A 25,293-nucleotide genomic window follows, 5' to 3' on the forward strand; every position below is an offset into this window, starting at 1 on the left:
GACTTTAGTCTACTTCCTTAGATGCATTTGAAGAAGTAGACTGAAGTCTACGAAAGCTCATGCAACCAACTTCTTTCCTTCAGTTAGTCTCAAATGTGCTAGAAGATCTCTCTACATACTGATCCCACAGACTAACACTGCTGTATCTTTGAATTCTGTTTCCAGTCGGTTCAACCACACTCAAACTTCACACTAGGTCTTGAGCAGTACCACTTAGTATTCCAGAGCATGCTAATTTCTGTTGCCTATTGGCTTATTTATATTTATTTTGCTGTGCTTGCATAATTATAGCAAAAATGATTAAAAATTATCGAAGAGGCTTTTCACGTCATAATACCTGTGCTATACTAGTGAGATTAAGTGCTCATTGGCAGGTTTTGCACATCGATTAAAAGATGCACCACAGTAACAGGGCAGCAGCAGAATGTACACAATATTGTCAGATAAATACTGGCCAAAAACAGTTTTATCCTGTTAAAAGTCTGCTTTTCAGTTGTGTGTGGTAATATCTCAGGTCAATGTGAGCATAATTAAAACCAGTATGGTTTTTTGTTTGATTCTTTTTTTTTTCTTTTTTACAACATTCTTTCTCTTGCTTGCATCCCTGATTTTTTTTCTCCATCTCAGTGTCCCTGTGAGCATTGTGGTCCAGGGCACAATAACATGTTCCTGTTATGAGTCACTTTTGGCATCTGGCATTGTCCCATTCTGTGGAGGAATCAGCTACTTTACAGGTTCCACATTTGCATGACAAAACACCCTCTCACTTAGATATGCATGACTTTTTATGTAATCAAAGTATATGTTAGGAAACAGAATGCCTTTGGTTTTTGCAACTAGTGATAGATGTCATTTTGCAACAGTGTTGGTGAGTTATTCAAGAACATCTCTGGTAGACAAATAAACCAACAGTTTCATCATGGAAAAGTGAAAACAATTTACAGTGAGACCTCTATGTAGGCAGGGGTTTGATTCTGGGCCCACTAACTCCCAAGATACCAAATAGCACAGGACCTCAAGTCCTAGCGTCAGTGGACACCAGCATGCAAATGGCTGCGTCAGCGTGGCTGTGTGCATGTGCCACCATTGACGGTAATGGGGCATGGCCAAGTGTGTATGCTCCAATCCACAGATGGGTAGTCCACTGATACAAAGGGTCAACTGTATATTGCATTTTTTTGTTTGACGCCATATTTCTCTGACCTTTTGCTGAAACAGTTGAATCAGTGACAAATGTTTGTTATCTGCTCCAGTAAAGCTCAGAACATGGTGACTCAACGGGGTCAGATGGATGGAGAGGGGGTAAAACTTAAATGTTTCCATTTAGTTCTTTTCTCTGAACTGCTACTGCTGAAGAGCTTTTTCAGAAGTTTTGAAAAGTCATGACTTGCAAATTACTTCAAGCATCAATGGATAAGCCAAATATAAACCACCATTTTCTGAAGAAAACTGAAAGAAAAAATGAAGATGAACCGTGTCCATAAAGGGGAAGAAAAAAATTATTGATTTTTGAACATGTAGCCTTCATGTTTCTTTTAAAACAGGATTACATGGGACCTCAGTTCAGTCTTACACAACATGCATTCTGTTCAAAGAATCTCCAGCTAAGCAAGCATTATGCCTGCTGTGAGTGGAAGCAGGATTTTTTTCCCCATATGTTTTGTTCCACTGGGTGGTTGGAAGATGTTACACATTTTTGGCAATATCAAGAAGCATGTTGAAGAAGCAAACCTCCCAGACTTGAATGTTTGATATAGCTGCAATACAAGACCTACGCATAAGAGGCAAAATGGCTTTCATGAAAACAATTGCTGATAAAAATCATTCGCTCTTTTCACATGAAGAGCTCCAAGAGCTAATCAGGAGGTTTTTGAGCTATTATGCAAGAACAGAAAATATTGCAAAAATTATCTTGTTTCCAGTTGTTAACAATTAGCAACCATCTGACAACTTATTTGACAGAAAGACTGAAACTGGTTTTGCCACTGTCAGATCCGTGAAGTCCTAATCCACCAATTTCTCTGCCTCTGAACTTTTCCTGCTCAGCCACCTTGGTCTGAAGGGAACACTTTTGTTCCTTGAGGGGCAGGAGGTCACTGCATTAAGTGCACACCCACAATTTTTGTTCAGTAGGCAAAGAAATCATACATGTGACATTGAACGCAACCCTGCTTGCTCTCATAGCTGTTGCTGTTGCTGTTGTTATTTGATTTGTTTACCTGAAATAACTCAGTAATTTCCAGCAGAATGCCATTGTAGTTGAAGTTCAGTTCTTCACTGGTACTGAGATGCTTTGTCACTGAGGCCCTCCTTGTGTTGAGCAGATCCAGGCATGTAAGCAGGCTTAACTTGTATCAGTTATGTGCTCATTTGAGTATCAAACTATTCAGCTTTCACTTTGACTGCCAACTTTAGTAAATCTGGTTGATAAAAACAAGATTTAAATTCTTGCTTATCAGACTTCCTTTCATCAAAGGTGATGTGATAGCCCTGTTTAAATATTTGAAAGGATGTCATATTGAGGAGGGAGCAAGCTTGTTTTCTGCTGCTCCAGAGAACAGGACCCGGAACAATGGACGCAAGCTACAAGAAAAGAGATTCCACCTCAACATTAGGAAGAACTTCCTGACAGTAAGGGCTGTTCGACAGTGGAACAAAATCCCTTGGAGTGTAGTGGAGTCTCCTTCCTTGGAGGTCTTTAAGCAGAGGCTAGATGGCCATCTGCTGGGGATGCTTTGATTTGGATTTCCTGCATGGCAGGGGATTGGACTGGATGGCCCGTGCGGTCTCTTCCAACTCTATGATTCTATGATCATTTTGCTAGTTTATCTGCAGAGTGCACACGTCTTTTTAAATATTATTAAGGTGTCAGTCTCTCCTTTTTCTGCCATTTTTCTGGGGCAGCTTTTGTGTTGTTTGAGTAATCTATCTATTGGGAACTGACTGAAGATGATCTAATGAAAAGTAAATGCCAATTTTAAAATGAATTGCATTACACCTAAATTGTTATACCTTCTAGAAATTTTATCTTAAACCTTTTGCCTTTTCTTTATCAAACCTCATTGGAAATGACTAGTTGATTTAACATCCTAGCTCACAACCTACATTTTGGCGTACCATAGTGGAAATCTTGGCTGTCATCTTCATTGAGATATTGATTGTCTCCAATGTATTTGTAATTCTCTTTATGCCTAGGAGTCTGGGGATATGGACAATTATTTCTTTACCTTGCAGTTAGGTGATTTCATCAAATATTATCCTAAGAAATTCAGAACTGCTAGACATATGACATAAGTCCTATGCACAACTGAGAATCACATCCAGAATTTCGTGGTACATTTGTTTCTACCCTGTGCCGTAATTAATAGCAAAAGAATAATGCTTTCTTATTCTTATTCAGGCACGCCAGATGCATTTTCCCAGCTGCTTACATGCCCTTACTGTGATAGAGGGTACAAACGCTTTACCTCTCTGAAGGAACACATTAAATATCGCCATGAAAAAAATGAAGATAACTTCAGTTGCTCCTTATGCAGTTACACATTTGCATACAGAACACAACTTGAACGCCATATGACGTCACATAAATCAGGAAGAGATCAAGTAAGTGATATTGTTGTGTATCCATTATGTGGTTTGATACTTACAGTGATTGTCTTGTTTGCTTTGTTTGTGCTTCAGTTTGATTTTATGCATGTGTTTCTAAAAATACCATGGTCTAGTACAGAATCTAAAATAATTGGAGTGTCTTAAACAAGAGTAACACATGTTCAGTCATCTCAACTTTATTGTTGCCCAGCCTCACAGAATATAATCAACTGGGTCAGCTCACTATGTTTTATCATTTATAAAGTCTCTTTACGTTAAATATTCACTGCAGTAGATGCTTTTCTGCTGGAAAGGTTACATACAGCTACAGATACACATACACTGTTGTTGCTGTTAGCTACTGTCAAGTCAACTTCAACTTATGCTGACCCTATGAATGAGAGAGTCTTCTACCTTACCCTATCACCAACAGCTCTGCTCAGGTCTTGCAGACTCAGGGCCCTGGCTTCCTTAATTGAGTCTATTCTTCTGTAATACAGTCTTCCACTTACTACCTTCTACCTTACCAAAAACTATTGTCTTTTCTAGTGAGTAGGCAAGAGTAGGATAAAAACTCAGACATGTAGTACAGATTTACCCATTTACTAATTTGCTGAAACTTCCAAAGATTGAATGGCTAAAGAGGCTCTTATTCTCTTCCCCACAATGCTTTGGATTCAATGGCCCGTTACAAACGGGCAGGAAAGTACGTGCAGAGCGCGTACTAGGGTTAGAAAGGGGCGGAGCGGACGTGACATCCTCGCTCTGCGCCAGGGTGCTTAGTGCGCCCTTAGCGTGGAGCAGGAAGCAGCTCCGTTTCGGAGCTCCTTCCTGGTTTGGTCCGCTGGGCGCAGCCTTCATACAGCTGCACCCAGCAGACCAAAGGAGAAAGGGGCCAAGCAGCCCCTTTCTCCTCCTCCGTGCTGCCGCGGGGTGTCCTTGAGGCTTGAAGCCCCAAGGACACCCCTTTCCAGGCTGCGGGGAAGGGGCCTTTTGCCGCTTCCCCGCAGCCTGAAAAGCGGCGGATTGGGGCCTCAGCGGCTGCCACTCTGAGCACTGAGACCCCAATACAGCGGGGAAAGGGGCGGGTGCAGCCCGCCCCAAACGGGCGATCTGTAACCTACCTATGAGAAGAACAGATTTTTCTCCACTAATCTTCTCTACCATTGCCAATTTAGGCGTACCTAACTTTGCTTACGATGCCAGGCTCAGGTTGATTCAAATATACATGTGTGTACAACCACTGTTTATGGCTGTGTAGAAAAAAATGTCTGTGCCAGTACAATAGTGTTTTGGGAAAGTAACACTAATTTATAATTGGCCTGTTCCCAAACATTAAACACATTTGATACTTACAATATTGGTGCAAAATTTAAAATCTGTAATTTCATAGAAGACAACACTTTGTTGCTATTAACTGTCATCAGATCTACTTCGACCTATGGTGACTCCATGAATAAGAGACATCTAAGTCACCCTTTCATCAGTAACCTTGCTAAGGTCTTGCAAACTCAGAGATTGGCTTCCTTGACTGAATCTATCCATCTGAAATGCAGCCATCCTCTTTACCTACTGCCTTCTACCTTAAGAAGTATTATTGATTTTTCTAGTGAGTCATGTCTTTTCATGATACATCCCAAGTATGATAGTATTAGTTTAGTCATCTTGGCTTCTAGGCTTCAGGCTTGATGTGCTCTAGGATCCATTTAATTGTCTTTTTAGCTCTCCACAGAATCCATAGACCTCTTCTCCAGCACCATATTTCAAATGAGTTGATTTTCTTCTTATCATCTTTCCTCACTGTCCAGCTTGCACAACCACACATAGAAATTGGAAATATGATGGTATGGACAATCCTAACCTTGGTATTTAATGATATTACACTTCAGGATCTTGTCTAGATACCCTTCCAAGTCCTAGTATTCTTCTGATTTCTTGACTGGAGACCCCATTCTGATTAATGACTAGTCAAGGTATGAAAAATCCTGAAATATTTCAATATCTTCATCTGTGTAAATCATCTGTGGTCCTTGCATATGTATGGAGAGACAGAGAGAGTCATATCCAGTGCTCAAACCACTATACCATGCTGGCTCACTTGGTGTTTGTGCATATGTATGGTATTTGTTTGTGTATACACACACACACACACATGTACATATTTTAAAAAAATCAAGGGAATCAGTGTGGTGTAGTGGTTTGAGTATTGGACTACAACTATGGAAACTAAGTACCAAATCCCTGCTCAGCCATGGAAAGAGTGTGTGCCCTTGGCAAGTCACACTGTCTCAGCCTCAGAGGAAAGAGAAGGCAAAATTCCCTCTGAACAAATCTTGCCAGGAAAACCTTACAATCGCTATAAGTTGGAAATGACTAAAAGGCTTACAACAACAACAACGCACACACATATATATTAACAAACTGAGATTTAATGAAGGTGTTTTTGGTGTGTTTTTTGTTTTTTTATTTTTATTTTTTTGTAATTGGTACATGGCTATGGTAGAGTAGTTTGGCCTGAATGTTATGTTGGAAAGTAGAACTAATATCTTGTGTTTATATTTGTTTTTCCCCTCAAAACTCTAAAATCTTGATGTAAGGCTTAGGGTTGTGGGGAGAGAAGTATTAACATACTGGTTCGAGAGAAATAGTGGGTTTTATGATAACTTATATTAAAGCAGTTTCTGTTGGGAAAAGTTGGTGTTTCCCTGCCACTGCTGCAAAATAATAGAAAGTGTGAAAGAGAATGATGAAGCTTGAATGACTATGGTAACCTTTGGCCCTTACTGCTTTTTTCACTTACAGACATTGGTAGACTCAGCAATACAAGAGTGCGGAGCAAGGTGTCAGAGTAGTAGTTATGCATAGACTAAAGTGGATTACAGATATCTACAAGTTCCATGAATAAAAGCAAAGAGTTTAGTTTGACATAGGGCAAGGATCCAGACACCAGCCAGCACAGCTGTTGGCTGATACTGCCAGCCTAACCCACATTCTGTGAGTAAAGTTGATAGGGGTGGCAGGAATTCAGCCGCACTACAATACAACTGATAAATCAAGCCAATCGTGCCATGTGGATGTGTGACAGATACACCAGCTGTCCAAAGTGGGCAGGGCCTTGAAGCAACACTCCAGATTTCTTTATGGAACTTCATAGCAGCAAACTATGGTGCATGCCCAATGTTTCCAGCACCACAAGAAAATAACCAACCTTAATCCATCTGCAACCAACTCAGTAAACCAGTATGATCATCACTTAGACATCACATCTGGCCCCTAGATAATGAACCCAGTCTGACCTTAACAAATCTATCATTTTAAAGGACATTCCTGGGTGCTGTAGCATAGGCAATCGAGGCGGCTGTAAGCCACCTCGATTGCATTTTGTAGAGAGGCAGGATATAAATAATAATAATAATAATTATTATTATTATTATTATTATTATTATTATTATTATTATTATTCCCATCCTAGTGAACTATAGAATGGCTCAAAGTCATGCTTATTTTCTTTCTAGCTTCATCTCTATTTGCAGTATCAATGGCCCTTTGCAATACCTAGCTTTCAAATAGAAATTCTGAATGCAAAGGCAACCATGGAAGAAATTGCATAGATAAATAAGACTGCATTTCCTAACTATGGCTTAGAGGTGGATTTCAGAAAGACAGTTCTGCCATAGGTCTACTCCAAAGTCTTCTATTAAGAAACTCAGCTGCACCAATGATAGCATACAGGATTTGGTACAATCAAGCAAAAAGCTGGCCTATAAGTCACTAGTCCAGAAACAAAAGAGAAAAGGGCACGTGCAAAGGGCCTCTATCTATGGGGGAAACTGATGCTTGTGTAGATAACACAGTTCTGAAATACCGTATTTTCTGGCATATAAGACGACCCCCAACTCACATGCAGACAGCGCCCTGGCCTACTATAGACTGAATTAAGGGGGTCTGGCGCCCACATGCGCTGGCTTAAGGGGGCCTCTGTGGAGGCCTGGAAGGCGGGTGTCGCAAGTGGCAGTAGGGCTTCCTGCAGTCTGGCCCAAAAGAGCACTTGACGCTGTGGAAGAAGCCACTGGAGCAGAGCATCCTGGGCGGCGGCGCCAAGGCATAAGGAGCCGGCTCTTTTCCCTCGGCCCAACCATCCTTCTCCCATCAACCAACTCTGGAGCCACTTCTCCGCCACCTTTTCCAGCTTCCAGCCCCCCCCCCCCTCCTGTTCTCTCACTTCAGCTGTAATGGCGGCAAGAAAGGGAGCCTGGCGACGGTTCCTGCTGGGATAGGAACCCACAGGGAAACCCCTCCCCCTGAGATGGAGAGGTGGCTGTGCCATTCGCCTGTCTCTGTGGAGGCCAGCAAACACTTAACCCAGCATATAAAATGGGGCTAAAAGGTTGTCTTATACGCCAGAAAATATGGTAATCAGATAGGTATCAAGCATATGAACAATACACGATATAATTGGATGTCATTAGCTGGTCAAGATAAAAATAATAGGCGATGCCTGAATCCAAATGTTAGCCCTAACCAGTAGCATACCCCGAGTTGGTGTCACCCGCTGTGGAGGGGGCATCTGGGAGCGGGACTTCTGGTAAACATGCCACACAGGACCTCGCATGCAAGCGCACACAGTGGGAAAATGCGCATATGACCCTGCAGCGGCCCAGAAAGCCCTGCAGCAGCCAGTAAAACAGGCCCTGCTCTCCCCCGGCATCCCAGAAAGCCCCGCGGTGGCTGGGAGAATGGGCCCCGCACACCCCTGGCAGCACAGAAAGCCAGAAGCAGATGGTAGAACAGACCCTGCACTCCCCCAGCAGCTTAGAAAGCCCCACGGCGGTTGAGAGAATGGGATGTGTGCGCCCCTGACAACCCACAAAGCCCTGCAGCAGCTGGGAGAGCAGGCCCAAGGACCTGGGAAAGCCCCACATGGGGCGGGGAACCGACCGGGTGTCACTCCCTCTCCTATGGCATCATCCCCCTTCTGGGGTGTCACCCGGTGCAGTGCGCACCCTCCACACACACACACACACACACACACACACACACCCCTGTGACGCTACTGGCCTTAACTAGAGTAGACTTACTAAGCCAATGGGACTTGCATAATGGTTGACTTATCAAGTTGCCATTAATTCAGTAGGTCTTCTCTAGCAGAATTAACAATAACAAGCGCAGAATCAGTTTTCTGAGGATTGCATGACTGAGGGGAACTTAGATATCCTAGATTCAGGTTCCCAGATGCTGGCTTTATGTTAAACTTGGTTCAAGATTCAAGATACCAGATGCTGGCTTTATGTTGTACTAGGTTACTGTGTGGGTATATTAGAAACCTGTGGAATTATTCTAAAGCACTAAGCATATTAGTCTTTTTCATGAAAAATAGCCTTGTGATAAAATGAAAAGAGTTACAATAAGTCTGTCTTGCCTCTGTGTACAGCTGAAAGAAAAACAGTGTGGTAGTTTTCACTGAAACAGACTAAAACTGACTGCCCATGAAGAAGTTCTTTCTTAAAAACATGTTAAAGATGGGGAGGGGGAAATGAACATGAGCTGTTGTGGTCCAGAGCCCACTCCTTACATTTGATGAAATGAGCTGAAGGCCATGCAAGCTCATGCCAAATGTGTTAGGCTTCATGATGTCACAAGACATTTTCCTGGTTATACAGCCAAAGATTAATAGGGCTACCCTGCTGGAAAGAGTCTTCATTTTTCACAGAAATCATGGCTCTTGAGACTAATTGGCTGTCAGTAGAGAGCTATCATACCTGCACTTTCCAAGAAGCCAGAAGGAATCCAGTAGTTGTGTAAGTCAGCCCCATACTGATTGTAAACAGTTGTATGTTGTATATCTCAGTGTGTCATTGTCACACTGTTTCACCTGCTCACTAATTATCACTACGACATGAATGTATGGCCAATGATATTCGCACCTGTAGAAGACCCAATTTCTCAATAAGAATAATAAAGTAGTTTTTGCTTTTAGTTGTTTTTGCCATACCTTTTGGTTCTACCTTTAGAAGTAACTCTAGGTTGCAACCATACTATGTGACCTTACCATATTTGTAATAACTGTGTAGTGTGTAATCATTTGATTTGATTTTTAATTTTTTGGCTTCAAAGTTGAATAAACTTTCAAACTCAAAAATGTCAACTTTATTTATAAATAAATAAACAAATAAATAAACAAATTCTCTTTGTTGTTAATTTGTGTCAGACCTAATGGTTTGATCATTTGTAACATAATTTCTCTTATTTTCCTGTCACTCATAAACCACAAGGTTGTGAGTTCAATACCAGATAGGGGCTCAGGGTCGACTCAGCCTGGCATCCTCCCGAGGTCGCTAAAATTAGTATCCAGTTTGTTGGGGGCAATTGGCTTACAAATTGTAAACCTATTAGAGTGCTTAAGTGCACTGACAAGCAGTATAGAAATGTACTTGCTATTGCTATAATACTACAGCTATCTCCAAATGGAAGCTTTTTGCCTAAACATTTTCTAGCTATGAATCTCTGACCAAAAGATCACAAAGAATTTTTAAAAAGAAAGTTGCATTCTAACAAGAGTAAGTTGCCAGTACATGCTTTTTCTATTTATCATTAGTTTTTCCTACTCATTTATTTGGTACGATACATAGATAGACTATAAGAAAAATAATTGTGTTACTGTACGTCATGAATCATAACACTTTAGCTATCGATAGGTATTTTAGTTGAAATTTGCAGAATTAGCATTTAGCTGATTATATTTCATGGTCTTCCAAGGACTGCCACAAGGGGCCTGAATTAGTGGCCTGTTACAGACTGCCAAAGTAAAGCTGCTTCAGGGCTCTTTGGAGATATGCTATTTAAATGATGCATGGGTCCTAAGAGTCCGGAGGTCGCGCCAAAGCCACACTCCATTTCTAAGCACTGGAGTGCAGCTTTTGGTGCAGCTTCCGGACTCTTAGGACCCATGCATCATTTAAACAGCATACCTCCAGTGTTTCTTTGTAAAAGTCATAAAAGTAACAACTCTAATCTGAGGTAGAATGCATAAAGCATTCCCTCCCCTTCTGGAGAAGAATGACATAATAGTGGTACCTGCCTTGCCCACTACCTGAGGAGAGGACAGGAGCAACACCAGCATTCCCTCCCATCCTCTGCCTCAAAAGGAGGATGCATTGGTGAAGCAAAATTAGCCCTGAAAAAGAATAAAGAGAAGGAGGGGAAAGTAGCTATAGTCCCTGCCAGTGTCTGCCCCTGCCCTATAGAAGTAGCTGCTTCCTCAATACCCAACTCTCAGGGTGCTCAAAGCCAGACATTGTCCCTGGTCATTGTTCCTGTACCTAGCTCAGAAGATCTACCGATTCAAGAAGCAACTGTTTGCCTTACCACACTACAACTGTTATAACACTTTTATTCCATGTTTACTGCTATAACTTTCTTGTATGCAATCCTGGACTTTGCAGTTTAAAGGTAAAGGTTTCCCTTTTCACAAGATTGTCATTATGTCCGACTGTAGGAGGCGGTGCTCATCTCCATTACTAAGCCACAGGAGCCAGCAGAGTCAAAGACGATTCCGTGGTCACGTGGCCAGCATGACTAAATGCCAAGGCACATGGAATGCTGTTACTTTCCCACCAAAGTGGTACTTATTTATCTGCTTGCACATTTACATGCTTTCAAACTGCTAGGTTGGCAGAAGCTGGGACTAGTGACAGGAGCTCCCTCCATCACACGGCACTTGAGTCTTGAACTGCTGATCTGCCAGTCTTGTGATCAGTAGAGTCAGCGTCTTAAGTGGTAAGACACCATGTCCCATATTTGCAATTTAGGGAAGAACATTTAGAATTCTCAGCCAGAGAACTCTTAGGCTTCACTAAGCTACAAACTCTAGAATTCCACAGGAAGCAGCCATAAAAGTAAAAGTGGAACAATAGAACTATAACAGTATAGTGCAGTATTCAAGTATGTAAAGTGTTAGCTGCTAGTGACAGCAGTAGATGCTGGGTGCAGTCACCTTTTCCTCTTTCTTCAGTAGGAGCAGTGGTGGTCGTGGGCTTTGAACCTTAACACCCTTGGCTGCATAGCTCTGCATTCAGCAGCAGCAGTAACAGCATTCCAGAACATTGAGGACCTTGCCAAGGCAAGGCAAGAAGCAACAGGCTTGATGATCAAGGCTCCCTGCCATGTGAGGTGACAACCTCACTAAGGTTTTAGTAGCTGGAAAGGGGGTGCACAGGTTTTCCATTTGTAGAGCCCCCAGACCTGATTCAAAGGCCTTCATGTGTATTTTCCCTTATTGCCAACCTAGTGGCAACTTCTATAAGCTCTAGAGTTGCTTAGTTAGGAAAGACTGTGGGTGAACCTTCCCTTGGTATCTAAGGCCCGATCTAGACAGTCCTTTTAGTACGTCCTGGTGACGTACTAGGGTTGCCCAGGAGCTTCCTTTTTAGACGCTCTCTAATCCTAGTACGTCGCCAGGACGTAAAAATGGCGGCACCCTGTCTACATGGGTGCCGCCATTTTGACGTAACGGCTGCATTGCATCCAAATGGTGTGGGGCGGCCATTACGTGTTGGCGCCGCTGCAGGGTGCCTGTGGCGCCCTTTCAGCAGCGCCGGAAGGAGCTCTGAAACGGAGCTCCTTCCTTTGTTTGTGTCGCTGGCGCAGCCTTTACACGGCTGCACCAGCAACACAAAAGAGAAAGGGGCCGAGTGGCCTCTTTTTCTTTTTCCCCACAGCTGTTGGGGTGTCCTTGGGACATGAAGCCCCAAGGACACCCGTTTCCAGGCTGCAGGGAAGCGGCATTTTGCCGCTTCCCCGCAGCCTGGAAAAGCAGCGGATCGGGGCCTCTGGGGCTGCCACTGTGGCAGCTGAGGCCCCGATCCGTCAGGGAAAGGGGCAGGCTGTGGCTGCCCCAAAGGGGCGGTCTTTACCCCGCCTAAGAAGCAGATATAGATGAAACAGCTACATACAGACAAAACATAATGCTGAGAACTAAGCCTTTGGTTAGCTAGGGCTTTATGATTCTCCCAATATCTTTTTCTTTAGCATCTTTTTGTAAAACATTCCTTGTATGCTTTTTTAAGTTGTTTAAAAGTGCTGAGCCATTCTAAGTCCAGTTTGGCTGCTGCTTAGTCTTACTACCAAATACTCTCATCAACAGAATAGTAATATAATTTAGAATACTTTGGACCTCAACTATGAACAGAATAGTAATATAATTTAGAATACTTCAACTATGAATTTACTAGATAGCCTTGGGCAAGCCTGTCTTCAGCCTACCATGTTATGTCTCCAACCTCTAAAGCTGGTGGGGAGGGGGCAAAATGAGGATACTGGCCCCCAAAATAAGAATTCTCCTTACAAATTTTTTCCTTCATTCCCTAATTTTTTAATATTGCAGTAATTTACAACTACATTAAGCATTTAGAAATACAGTTTAGCCATCCAAAGAAAGGGAACATGCAAAGTTACCAAGGGAATGTGAGCACAACAGATGTAAGAGTCCTAGGTGTGAATCCTTTTCAGTGTCTCATTCTTTGCAATGCTAAACAGTTGGGGACTAAAGGAAGAGTTCATGGGGGACTGAATTCTTCCTTGGGAAGGCAAACACTAATTTTGTTCCTCCCCCTGGTAGCTGCATCTCTGTGTCTCAAAGAAGGGGTAGATGGGAATTCCTATTGCCTTAGTAATCCTGAAGGTGATAAGGTGCAGAACTTTAAATATTACTACCTATGCTTGTGACTTGCCCAAGGTCACCAAGTAGGTTTACATGGCCAATTGGGGACTCAAAGCCCGGTCACCAGAGTCCTCATCCTATGTTTGAACCATTACGCCATGCTGGCTCTATGGCCTAAATCCAGTTACTAGTCTCAACTAGAGAAGGTTGCTCAACTCATGTCCTCACTAGTAAGTAATAGCATAACTTCCTTTGTTTCAGTGGGTCTGCTCTGGTTGGGATTAGCAATTGGATTTAAGACGGTATTGCAGATCTTCTCAGGCTGCATGTGCACTGCAGAAATAATACAGTTTGAAACTGCTTTAGCTGCCATGGCTCAATCCTATGGAATTCTGGGATCTGTACTTTTGTGAGATATTCAGCCTTCTCTGTCAAAAAAACTGGTGCCACAACAAACTACAAATCCCAGGATCCCATAGAATGGGAGTATGGCAGTGAAAGCGGTATCAAACTGCATTATTTCTCCAGTGCAGAAACAACCGTCGTTGCAATATGTTAGGTTACTGGAAACTGCAGGTCTTAATTTCTGTGTAGCAACCTTAATTTCACTTGTTTCTTTTTGTCAGGTATATTGGATATTTTGTCATAGAAACTGCAGGAGCAATTCAGCTCCATTAAAGTTAATGGGGGACTTTTCATTGCAAACCTTTGGTAAATGCCTGTTCACACTAAATATAAATTAGTATTTATAGGGGCACAGTGCAGTCACAATTAAGCACGTTTAAATTCCATTAATTTTGGTAGAGAAGTTAAGCATATGCCATCAAAATCAATGGGACACATGCTATTTAGCCGTTGCACTAAACTCTAGCGTGATGTAAATCAATGGGATTTTAGAAAGTGGAATGTCGGCCAAATCATGCTCTCTTATACTTTAATACCAGTAGTAAAATAACACTAGCTCTGCATATTTTTATTTTATCGTACTGTTTTTAATGCAAACTAGTTTTCTTTTTTTAACAAAGCACATTCAAAAAAGATAAGATGGAAAATGTGTGGCTGTTCAGATGTTGAGCTGCAGCTCCTATAATCCACTGCTGATCATTTGCTGTGCTGGCTATAGTCAATGGAAATGTCTTTCCAATAAGATCCAGAGAACAGTACATTCCCAACCCATGCTGCATACCATTAATCTGGGCTGTATCATAATGGAAATGAAATTTGGTGAATTGATAAATATTTCCAAAGTAAACCCAGTTTATCTCACTATGTGAAGTAGTCGTTTCAATTTTGACACCATATTTCATGCAGAATGGTGTTGTCATATATGTTCTTATCAGTGCCAGGTACAACAGCTTTGTATGGTGTTTAGTTGCCCTCTTTCATTTCATAGAAATGTCTTCTTCTGTTGTCTCTTGTTCTTAGGATGCTGTGGATTGCTATACATTGAAGAGAAATTTCTATGTATTTCACTTGCAGAACTGTATATATTCCCTAACTCGTTTCCACCATATGGCAGCCTGTTCTGAATTACCATAAAGGATGCAGTGGCCATTCAGTGACTGACATAAAAATAAGCTATTTTAAGTGCAGAGGTGGGAAACTATTTAGTGTATCATAAATCTTTTTTAAAAGAAAAAGAAAAGAAAAGTCCACAAGAGCCAAGGTGAACAAAAATTTGTGGCAAGGTAAATGGTTAAGGAACCATAAACTTAGCCACATCCAATTCAATATGAAATAATCCCTCTCACCCTCTCTCCTTTCTGTGGCAGACAAAAACTTTTCTTTTCAAGCACACTTTTAATATGCAATTGCATCCAGGGAGGCTTCTTATTGGGGTGTTTGCTTTTGTAGGTGTTTAATTATTTTATGTTTTTAACTTGTTGTACTGATGTCCTCTTTTAATTCTGTTTTTAAAGTTGTACTGTTTTTAACTATCTTTTGTGAGCCAACTTGGGTCCAATTTAGGAAAATGGCAGCATATTCATTCATTAATTAATATTTTAAAGAGGAGAAAGAGAATTCGTTTTTCACAGAGTAAAAAAAGACGACTACCTTTTATTGTACATCTTAGATCTTTTTTTGAGATGTGGCTGTCAGTTTAGTGTGACTCTATGGCTGAATCCTATTAAAAATAATTTAAAATGTGATAATAGGTCCTTTTTAAAATGAAACAGTTAAAGTTCTGTGGCTTGATTTATTAATACTAATTACTAATTAATTGTAAGTGCCACAGACCTTTGAAGTGTGATTTATGTGCATTTATCCGGATAATGTTTTGTGACTGAGTGCATTTGTTACTGGACCATCTTCTCTAGAGCAGTCCTGTGATGTCGTTACATAAAGGAATTCGAGATCAACAGTAAGAGCTGGAAGCATGTAAATGGAAAAATCAAGTCAAATAATTAAAATTTAAGTAGGCTGAAATGTTTCTGACTCTCATAACCCAGATTCTTCTGTTGCCTTTTACAACAGAATGAGGGAATGTCTTGCTGAATGTCCTAGGCATGTGAAATGGCAATATCATCTCTGCCTGAAATTTTGATACAGGGAAAAGTGATTTTTGCGGCTTATTTTTCCTAACTTTACTCACCTGTTTTCTTACTTGTTTTTCACAGTACCTTCAATCATCTGATGATTTATTTAACTCTACTAAAAGTAAAATTTATCTTTTTCTGTTGCAAAGAAGAGATTTCTCATTTGTGTTTTATTTTACCTACATTCTCTTTGTCTGCTGAATGATCTTCCTATTTTGTTTTACAGAGACATGTGACTCAGTCTAGTGGTAATCGAAAATTCAAGTGCACTGAATGTGGAAAAGCTTTCAAATATAAACATCACTTAAAGGAACACCTGCGCATCCACAGTGGTAAATATCCTATAAGCTTCAGCATGGTGATGGTGGTGGTGCTTTATTTGTCCTGTTAATTATTGTTATATCTGTTACAGGATGGAACAGATGGGCATGAAAGCAGGTTGGAAACCTGCTGTCCACACAGCCTGCTCCCAAGGCAGATCATGGACCCAGGGGCTGACCAGTGCCGCCAGGAGTCACATTATCCTGTCTCCTTTTTGCTCCGGTCCTAAGGACCAGAGCATGGCTTCAGCACAGCTTCTGGCTACTTTTGAGACATGTGTCATTTAAACAGCATGCCTCCAAGGTGGCCGGAAACTGCTTCATTTGGCTCATCTGTTCGGGCCCTACCTCTATTTTACAGTATAAATCTGGTTTTAGGGGTTGGCTATAATTTGTTAGTGATCAGATGAAGTGAAACATATGACTGAGATAAGAAGGTTCTGTACAAGATAGATTTACTGCAGAATATCAGAGCAGTTCACCTGTATGGCTGCTACACTGGTTAAACTACAATTGTGCTGTTGTTTCTTTCATTGGATATCCACTCTTGATTCTGACAAATGCTCGTTTTAACATTATAGTCGTTATTGGATTGGATTATCCCAATGGAAAGTGTCTTCCAATCATAGTCTGTTTTAAACTTTGCACTACAGCCTTTTTGTTAATTAAACCCAAAGATATTAATATAAACCACCCAGGAGCTTGTGCAGATTCTTGCACAAGTTGAAGGAAGAGAACCATTAAAGTACATGATATAACACCGTGGCTACATCTGCACTGCAGAAATAATGCAATTTGATACTGCTTTAACTCCCATGCCTCAGTGCTATGGAATCCTGGGATTTATAGTTTTGTGAGATATTTAGCCTTCTCTGTCAGAAATCTCTGGTGTCACAACATATCCCAAGATTCCATAGCATGGGGGCTATGGCAATTAAAACAGTGTCAAACTGCATTATTTCTGTTTGCAGCTTGTGTGTGATCTTTTGTTCCAGCAATTGTAGAACTGCACTAGCAGCTGTATATTTCTTCCACTCACACTTTTTTTTGCTTCCAATCTAGAATGTATAATATGTATCTAGTCAACTATGGTGCAAAGCACATGACAGATATAATCCAGTCTGAGACAGTTTTAACTCCTCTGGCTCAGTGCTAGAGAAACCTGGGAATTGTAGTTTATTGTAGCAACAGAGCTCTCTTACAGAGAAAACTAAATGTCTCACAAAACTACAGTTCCCAAAATTCCCTAGCAATTGAGCCAAGGTAGTTAAAGTGGTCTCAAACTGGATTATTTCTGCAGTGTGTTTTGGACCAGTAACTGTCATTATTCCTCATGACATTACTATGTCTTAGATTTTGCCATTTTTCAAAACTTTGCTCTTTTGGGAGGAGTATAGTACAGTATTGCTGGTTCAGCTGACTACTGAATGTACAAGCATCTTTTGGAAATGTACCCCAAAAGATGTAGAGATGGAATAAATATATCCTCATATAAAGAAAATGAAAACGATCAAGCAGTATTTCATAATAGTGAATTCCTGTCAGGAAAGGTGAACAATTAAATGTTTAAATCATTTTTTCAGTATCATTTATTGATATTATAGATTCACTGGATTGTGCCTGTAGTAATATTTTAAAAGACATTAATGCAAAATTACTTGACAGTTTGGTATAATTGTATATATATATATATACTTACGAAATAGCTTACCATTAGTTCTACATCTAAAATCTTTAGGGAGATGCTTTGTAGATATCAGTTTGGATCAAAAGTTTTCCCTTGAAGTGTAAAACACGTTTTCTGCTCATAAAAGGGCAGTTTTTCACTTTGAATTAGCTTTGTGCAATTATTTTTAAAAAATAAATGGAGGCCGTGTGCAGACCAGACTTAAAGGACAGTCTGGAGGCAGAGTCAGAGTGTTGTGTCCACATGAAGCACGCCCCGACTCTGCTCCAGGGTGATGTGATGCCGCATGCTTCACCATACAGCGTGTGGCATCACAGTGCTCCTCTAGTGCTGCATCCCCACGATGCAGCACTAGCGCTGAAGGAACACCATAGAGCTGCATCTATCCCACCCTTTGCAGAGCGCAAAAAGAAGCCTCTTTTTGCAGCTCCTTTTTGTGCTCTGCAAAGGCCAGATTGGGGCCAAAGTGTGCAGTTGCCACAGCCCCAATCCAGCAAAAATGGAGGCGGCTGCGGGCCGTCCCTTAGGGGCTGTCTGCACAGCCCCAAAATCTAAAGTGTCAAACAGTCACACAAATATAAGTGCTATAGAACCTAACTTTTGTAGCTGTGTATGAAGTCTCATACATGCTGTAGTGCAATGATTCTCAAGCTTTGGTTCCCTAGGTGTTTTGGACTTCAACTCCAAGAAACTCTAGTAATCATGTCCAAAAGCCAAGAATCCTGGGAGCTGAAGACCAAAACACCTGGAGGAACAAAGTTTGGAAACTTTGTTCTAATGCTACCAGCTATTTTCCTTCCTGTCTTGGTTCTCTGGATCCAAGCTACAACTTCTTAACTAAGATTTCTAGAATTATAACAGTAAATGAGATTTATTATAATGGTATCCCTTGTTTGTTTGTTTATATTTATATAGGAGAGAAGCCATATGAATGCCCAAACTGCAAGAAACGTTTTTCCCATTCTGGTTCCTACAGCTCCCACATAAGCAGTAAGAAATGTATTGGTTTGGTGCCTGTGAATGGTCGAGCACGAACAGGACTCAAGACATCTCAGTGCTCTTCCCCTTCCCTTTCTGCATCGCCGGGTAGCCCAGCAAAATCACAAGTACGACAAAAGATAGAAAACAAGCCCTTACAAGAACAACTCCCTGTAAACCAAATTAAAACTGAACCTGTGGATTATGAATTCAAGCCCATAGTGGTTGCTTCAGGAATCAACTGTTCAGCCCCTTTGCAAAATGGGGTTTTTAGTGGTGGTAGCCCATTACAGGCAACCAGTTCTACTCAGGGTGTGGTGCAAGCTGTTGTTTTGCCAACTGTTGGTCTGGTGTCTCCAATAAGTATCAACTTAAGTGACATTCAAAATGTACTAAAAGTTGCTGTTGATGGCAATGTTATAAGGCAAGTATTGGAGAACAGTCACGCCAATCTTACATCCAAAGAACAAGAAACAATCAACACTGCATCCATACAACAAGCTGGACATTCCCTCATTTCAGCTATCAGTCTTCCTTTGGTTGATCAAGATGGGACAACCAAAATTATTATCAACTACAGTTTGGAGCAACCTAGTCAGCTTCAGGTTGTGCCACAGAACCTGAAAAAAGAAACTCCTGCCCCAACAAACACCTGCAAAATAGAGAAGTTACCAGAAGATCTTAGAGTGAAGTCTGAAAAAGAAAAAAGCTTTGAAGGAGAGACAAATGATAGCACTTGCCATCTACACGATGGCTGTCCAGGAGAGCCTAATGCACTTCAAGAATCAAAGCACTATAATATCAAAAATTCCACTCAGCCAACTCAGCTCAGTGATGCAGAAGCTGAGAAGCCCGAATCCACTGCTTCAACAGAAGCAGGGGAAGCTAACCTTTCTCCTGGTCAACCCCCTTTAAAAAACCTTTTATCCCTTCTGAAAGCCTATTATGCATTAAATGCACAACCAAGCTCAGAGGAGCTCTCAAAAATTGCAGATTCAGTAAATTTGCCATTGGATGTAGTAAAAAAGTGGTTTAAAAAAATGCAAGCTGGCCAAATTTCTATACCATCTTCTGGACCATCTTCCCCCGAGCCTGACAAATTAAAAAATACTGTTGATAAGGATGATCATATAGGACTTACAGCTGCAAATGAACACCAGGACAGCACATCTAATTCTGTAAGCCCTCTCAAGACAGATAAATCACAGACTGTTTCAACGGATTCAGCTACAGAATCAACTCAAAATGGCTCACGGAGTAATACACCACCCCCATCACCCCTTAACCTCTCTTCCTCTAGAAATTCACAGGGTTACTTGTACCTTAATGAAGGTGTCCAAGAAGATCCACAAATAGAACCTCTTGATCTTTCACTACCAAAGCAACATGGAGAATCATTGGAACGATCTACTATAACTAGTGTTTACCAGAATAGTGCTTATTCTGTCCAAGAAGAACCTTTGAACTTGACTTGTGCAAAAAAAGAACCACAAAAGGACAGCAGTATTACAGACTCTGAACCAGTTGTAAATGTAATCCCACCAAGTGCCAATCCCATTAATATTGCTATACCTACAGTCACTGCCCAGTTACCTACAATTGTTGCCATTGCTGACCAGAACAGTGTTCCATGCTTACGAGCTCTTGCTGCCAATAAGCAGACGATTCTTATCCCACAGGTAGCTTATACTTATTCAACCACAGTTAATCCAGTTAATCCTACTGTTCAAGAAACACCAAAACAGATGCAGGCAAATGGAAGTCAGGTACCTAAGTTTATATCTGTTCATAGTAAATACTTGGGTTAATGAGGCAAAGGTCTAGTTTGCCTCATTTTACTAATATTAGGTATATTTTAAATTGTATATTATCTAATAAAAGTTGTTCTTTCTGCCTGTCCAAAGATGGTATATATCTTTCACTTCACCTGCTAGACACCATTTAGTTATATCATGTCACCTATTCTTAGAAGGACTGGTCATAGATTATATCTAGAATTAGATGCTTATGATGTATGTATTTTCATTCTTGCTTGTGGAAATGTCTACACAATGTTACACTCAGACCTCCAGCACTGGTGATATCACACACATGCTTTAAATGTATTCATTATATGCTAATACACTTCCCAAAAAGGTCTCAGTGAAACACTCAGCACCTCTAGTACTTTGTCTGTCTCCACAAAGTGACAATTTTTATCATTATGTAGCAAAAGGATAGTATACCAAATATTCTCCTGATTGACACATTACCATTTGACTCACCGAAACAAATTATTGTAAAAATACTGATCTTGGCAATAATTGAATTGTTTGAAGACTTTTTGGTATTGTTTCCTCCTGATTGCTGCTTTGATAAAACTGTTTTTCTCTTTGTCATCTTTATCTTTATTTTTCTTTGCTTCATTTGTTACACTTTCCACAATATCTCATAATCCATCAAATTAAATAAGAGAAAAACTGCATTGTGATGTTTACCACAGCCAAACAGTTTAATGGCAGTAAGGACAGATGAAGCCAAAAATAATGTGGACATCAAGAAGTGTGAATGTGAAATATGGGATTTGGCTATGTGATTTGTCTGTGTGCCACAGACAGCAGTACAAAGAATATCTCTTCTAGCTGGGGTGCCACGGCCATAGCCTCCCCAGTACAAATTGGCTATATGGGATTGTTGGGCTGCTGCTGTCATAAGGCCTTCATCCAGTTGAAACATAACCCAGGTTATTGTAGGTAACCCTACAATAACCAGGTTATTGTAGGTAACCCAGTTGTAGGTAACCCAGGTTATGTTTACCCAATTGTAGGTAACCCAGGTTATGTTTAGCTAGGAAGCAAGGCAAGGGAAAAAATCTGTATTTCCACATCATTTTCTGCTGTGCAGTAATAATTCTGGAGGCTAAAAGTAGGTGCTTGCAAACCAGTTCCTGAGGTTCTTTTTACACAGCATGTGTGGCTGGGGGCAGAACCCTGCCAAATGAGTCTAGCTTTTATTTGATTTTCTGCTCATTGGAGAATTCTTATTCCTATATGAATATTACTTAGCATTCCCACTCACCCAACATGATGCAACTAATATGATTATGCATCTGGTTTCAAACTAAATTTAATCTTCTGTTACTGAAGAAAAGAGTTTGTAAATGGGCAATTATATAGTGTGCACATTCTTATTAGAATATATTGCTAACAAGTTTTTTTTATTTTCTTTCTTTTCTTTTTAGCTTGTTGATAGCATAAGAAAATGCTTGCTTGGGCTGCAGTTTAGATGACTTTTCTGGATTTCACCTTAATGTTTGAGCATAAACCCAGATTCATTAGAAATGTATACAGATTTGTTAAGGACAAAGCATGTCATATTTAAACATGTATTTAGAGTGCTTCCAGTGCCTTAGTATAAAGGAAGTTTTTTCCTGAATAAAAATTAATGGCATCTGGAGCACCAAGATTATATATTACTGTTAAATATAGTTAAAGATATTAATTGGCAGATGGCCCAATTACCTCATTCTGGAATCTCCTTTCCTGTGAAATATTTTTGTTGCTGTTGTTATTATTACTTTACCATTGCTTTCTCTTACAGTAGCATTCTCTCTGTTGCTTGGAAGACAGTCCTTCAACCAAATCTTTAATCTAAATAATTGCTACTGTGTAATTCAGATCTTTTTGGCTTTTCCAGCTATTAATTGTTAGGAAGGTTGGAATAGTTCAGGAAAAGAACGATATTTCACTACTACTTGAGATTTGAATGAGTTACCAAAGTATAATAAAAATAAGCCTTTTGTGAATATTACATTTTAACCAGTTTAAGAATGTTTTACCTTAATTTCTCAGGATGAAAGACAAGACACTAGCTCAGAAGGGGTATCAAATGTGGAGGATCAGAATGATTCTGATTCCACACCACCGAAGAAGAAGATGAGGAAAACAGAAAATGGAATGTATGCTTGTGATTTGTGTGACAAAATATTCCAGAAGAGTAGCTCACTCTTGAGACATAAATATGAACACACAGGTATGTCAATAAGAAGGTAAATGTCTAAAACTTATTACTTTGGTGTAGATCGAACCCCTGCTATAGACAATTAGTTGTGTATAACATAGCCCCAGATGGGAATGCGTGTCTCTCTTCATGTCAAAACACCCCTAGCCACAGTGAAAGCCAATGAGCATAATATGCAGATGGGGATGTTCTTGGGGGAAAAAATGAACTATCAAGGCTAGATGTCTTGAAAGCCTTCTGATAAATACATACCTCAATAGGCATCTTTCAAGACATCTAGCCTTGATAATTCAAGAATTTTTTCAAGAACACAGCAAGTTGTATCTAATTCATTAATTCAAATTACAACTCATATTTAGAAAAAGAACATGTTATTGTCTTTGTTTGCGCTGGTTAGGATGATTAGAATGCATAAATGCCACAAAGCCACCGATCATATTTATTGCTCACTTGTCTTCCTCACTCACATCTAAATCAAGAGGTGATGAAACGAAGTCGGGCTAGAGGGAAAATGCCTAAAGTTGTAAGTGATGGCAAAGAAAGCTGTTCTACTGTAAAACTTAAACCCTGCCCCACTCTCCAATTTTTGTATGTCAGGAGCAGACATATACATGTTGCCCCATTACATATAATTTTGCTCTGAGGCAGTATAGCATTTGTTAACATTGATTAACCAGCATTAGTTTTTCACATTGAAAACAACTTTTTAAAACTAATCTTCATCTCTTTTCCTGAATTAATATTTTGCACCACTATACTTTTTGCAAAATTAGTTTTGCTGCCAAGTTTGTTGCTGTTGTGTGCCTTCAAGACATTTCCAGCTAATGGCAACTCTAAAGGTTTTCTTGGCAAAATTTGTTCAGAGGAGTTTGCCATTGCCTTCCTCTGAGGCTGAGAGGCAATAGCTTGCCCAAATTCACCCAGTGGTTTTCCCTGACTGAGCAGGAATTTAAACTTTAGTTCTTCCAAGTCTTAATCCAGCACTCACACTACTACACCACACTGGTTGCCACATTAATTACTGTATATACTTATCTATAAGTCTAAAAAATTATGCCCAAAAATTGACCCCAAAATCCCAGGTTGACTTATTTACGGGTCACTATGGAAATGTGATAGCAGCTCTTTCAGATTTCCCCATGCCTTGTGGAGAGGAGTTAAGCAAGAAAGAGCCAAGCAGAAAGAGTCCTGGGTGATTTATTGATGTTGCTGTTTGTTTAAGAGTCCCCCTCCCTCCTGCGCTGAAACAAAAGCTGAAACGATGAAGAAAAGGCTTAATGAGAGTCTCTCTTGCCATATGCATACATACACACACTAAAGAGACTCAAAGTTTAGCCCTTGACCTATCCACGGATCATGGCGGAATCCATAATTTTTACCCCAAAACCTGACCTCGACTTATACATGAGGTCAGCTTATAGTTGAGTATACACGGTAGTCATTTTTATTTATTTTCCAAAACATTTACTCATATTAGTATCCATATAGGCTCTCAAATGAGAAATGTTGCTGCACAATAGTAATTTGGAAAGTTCTATAAAATTTTAATCCTCAAGAGACTGGAGCTTGAAAAGGTAGTTTTTAAAATTCAAAAAGATACACCATAGTTACGTCTTCATTAGGGCATCTAGAAGGCACAGTGTGTAACCTTTCAAGATCATCAGGACAATTGTCTTTTTGCTTTGCCTGATATAAATAATATGGTATGGATTTTGGAATTTCTCCTGTTGCCAGCACAGCTGCCCAACCTTGTTTGTTACTTTGTAATGTAATTTAGTCCTGTTATTCATTACAAAGTTGAAAAAAATGTTTGTTGGTGCTTCTTGTTGTTCTGGTACTTGTTACGCTTTTGGTTATTTTTCTGTTACATTTAATAATCTTAGGATAAAAGGCACAAAATCTGAAAAAATTCCATTCAGAATGCCAATTAAATAGCCTTTCAAAAGGTAGCATCATTATCATTATTATCATTATTATTATTCCTATTATTATATTTATTTGTACCCTGCTTTTTCCCAAAATTGGGATTCAAAGCGGCTTACAGTCTTAAAAAACAATACAATTAAAAACTTACAAAAATGACAGTTAAAAAGGAATTAAACAAGTACAGTATTAAAACAGATCATTTATAATGTTTATTATATTAAAACAGATCGTCATTCCTACTTCTGCTGTGTTACTTCGTTATGCACTTGCTACCTTCTCCATTCATGGCAGGTAACTTCTTTAGTTGTAATATGTTGCTTCCAGGCTTTGCAGGAAACTACTGACATTAATTTATTTATATTATATCCCACTTTTCTCCCACTACAGGGACTCTAAGGCGGCTCACAATATGATTTAAAAAACTGATTCAGTTTAAGATCAAAACACATTAAAATATAAATACATTAATACTAAAATAGGAACCAAATTAAAAACAACTTAAAGGCATTTAGCAGCAGCTCACACACCTTAAATGGCCCTTTCTTAGCAGCCAGTCATTTGCAAATTATATCCCATTTACATTGTGAGGACTCACAAAAG

General features: G+C 40.1%; 1 protein-coding gene across 2 annotated transcripts in view; it reads left to right on the top strand.

Annotated features, from left to right (window-relative positions):
* The window catches only part of ZEB1 (zinc finger E-box binding homeobox 1), a 111,491-nt gene that overhangs the window by 83,414 nt on the left and 2,784 nt on the right, over window positions 1-25,293 (top strand). For both annotated transcript variants that reach the window (XM_089533460.1, XM_089533461.1), the window contains exons 5-8: window positions 3,401-3,603; window positions 16,010-16,115; window positions 18,706-20,534; window positions 22,599-22,779. In XM_089533460.1, the coding sequence (XP_089389586.1) occupies window positions 3,401-3,603; window positions 16,010-16,115; window positions 18,706-20,534; window positions 22,599-22,779 (2,319 nt within the window). The remainder of the gene's footprint in view (window positions 1-3,400; window positions 3,604-16,009; window positions 16,116-18,705; window positions 20,535-22,598; window positions 22,780-25,293) is intronic.

The sequence above is a fragment of the Sceloporus occidentalis genome, unplaced genomic scaffold (genome assembly GCF_023333645.1).
Source record: "Sceloporus occidentalis isolate IW3139 unplaced genomic scaffold, rSceOcc1.0.p SCAF_7, whole genome shotgun sequence".
NCBI classification, from domain to species: domain Eukaryota; kingdom Metazoa; phylum Chordata; class Lepidosauria; order Squamata; family Phrynosomatidae; genus Sceloporus; species Sceloporus occidentalis.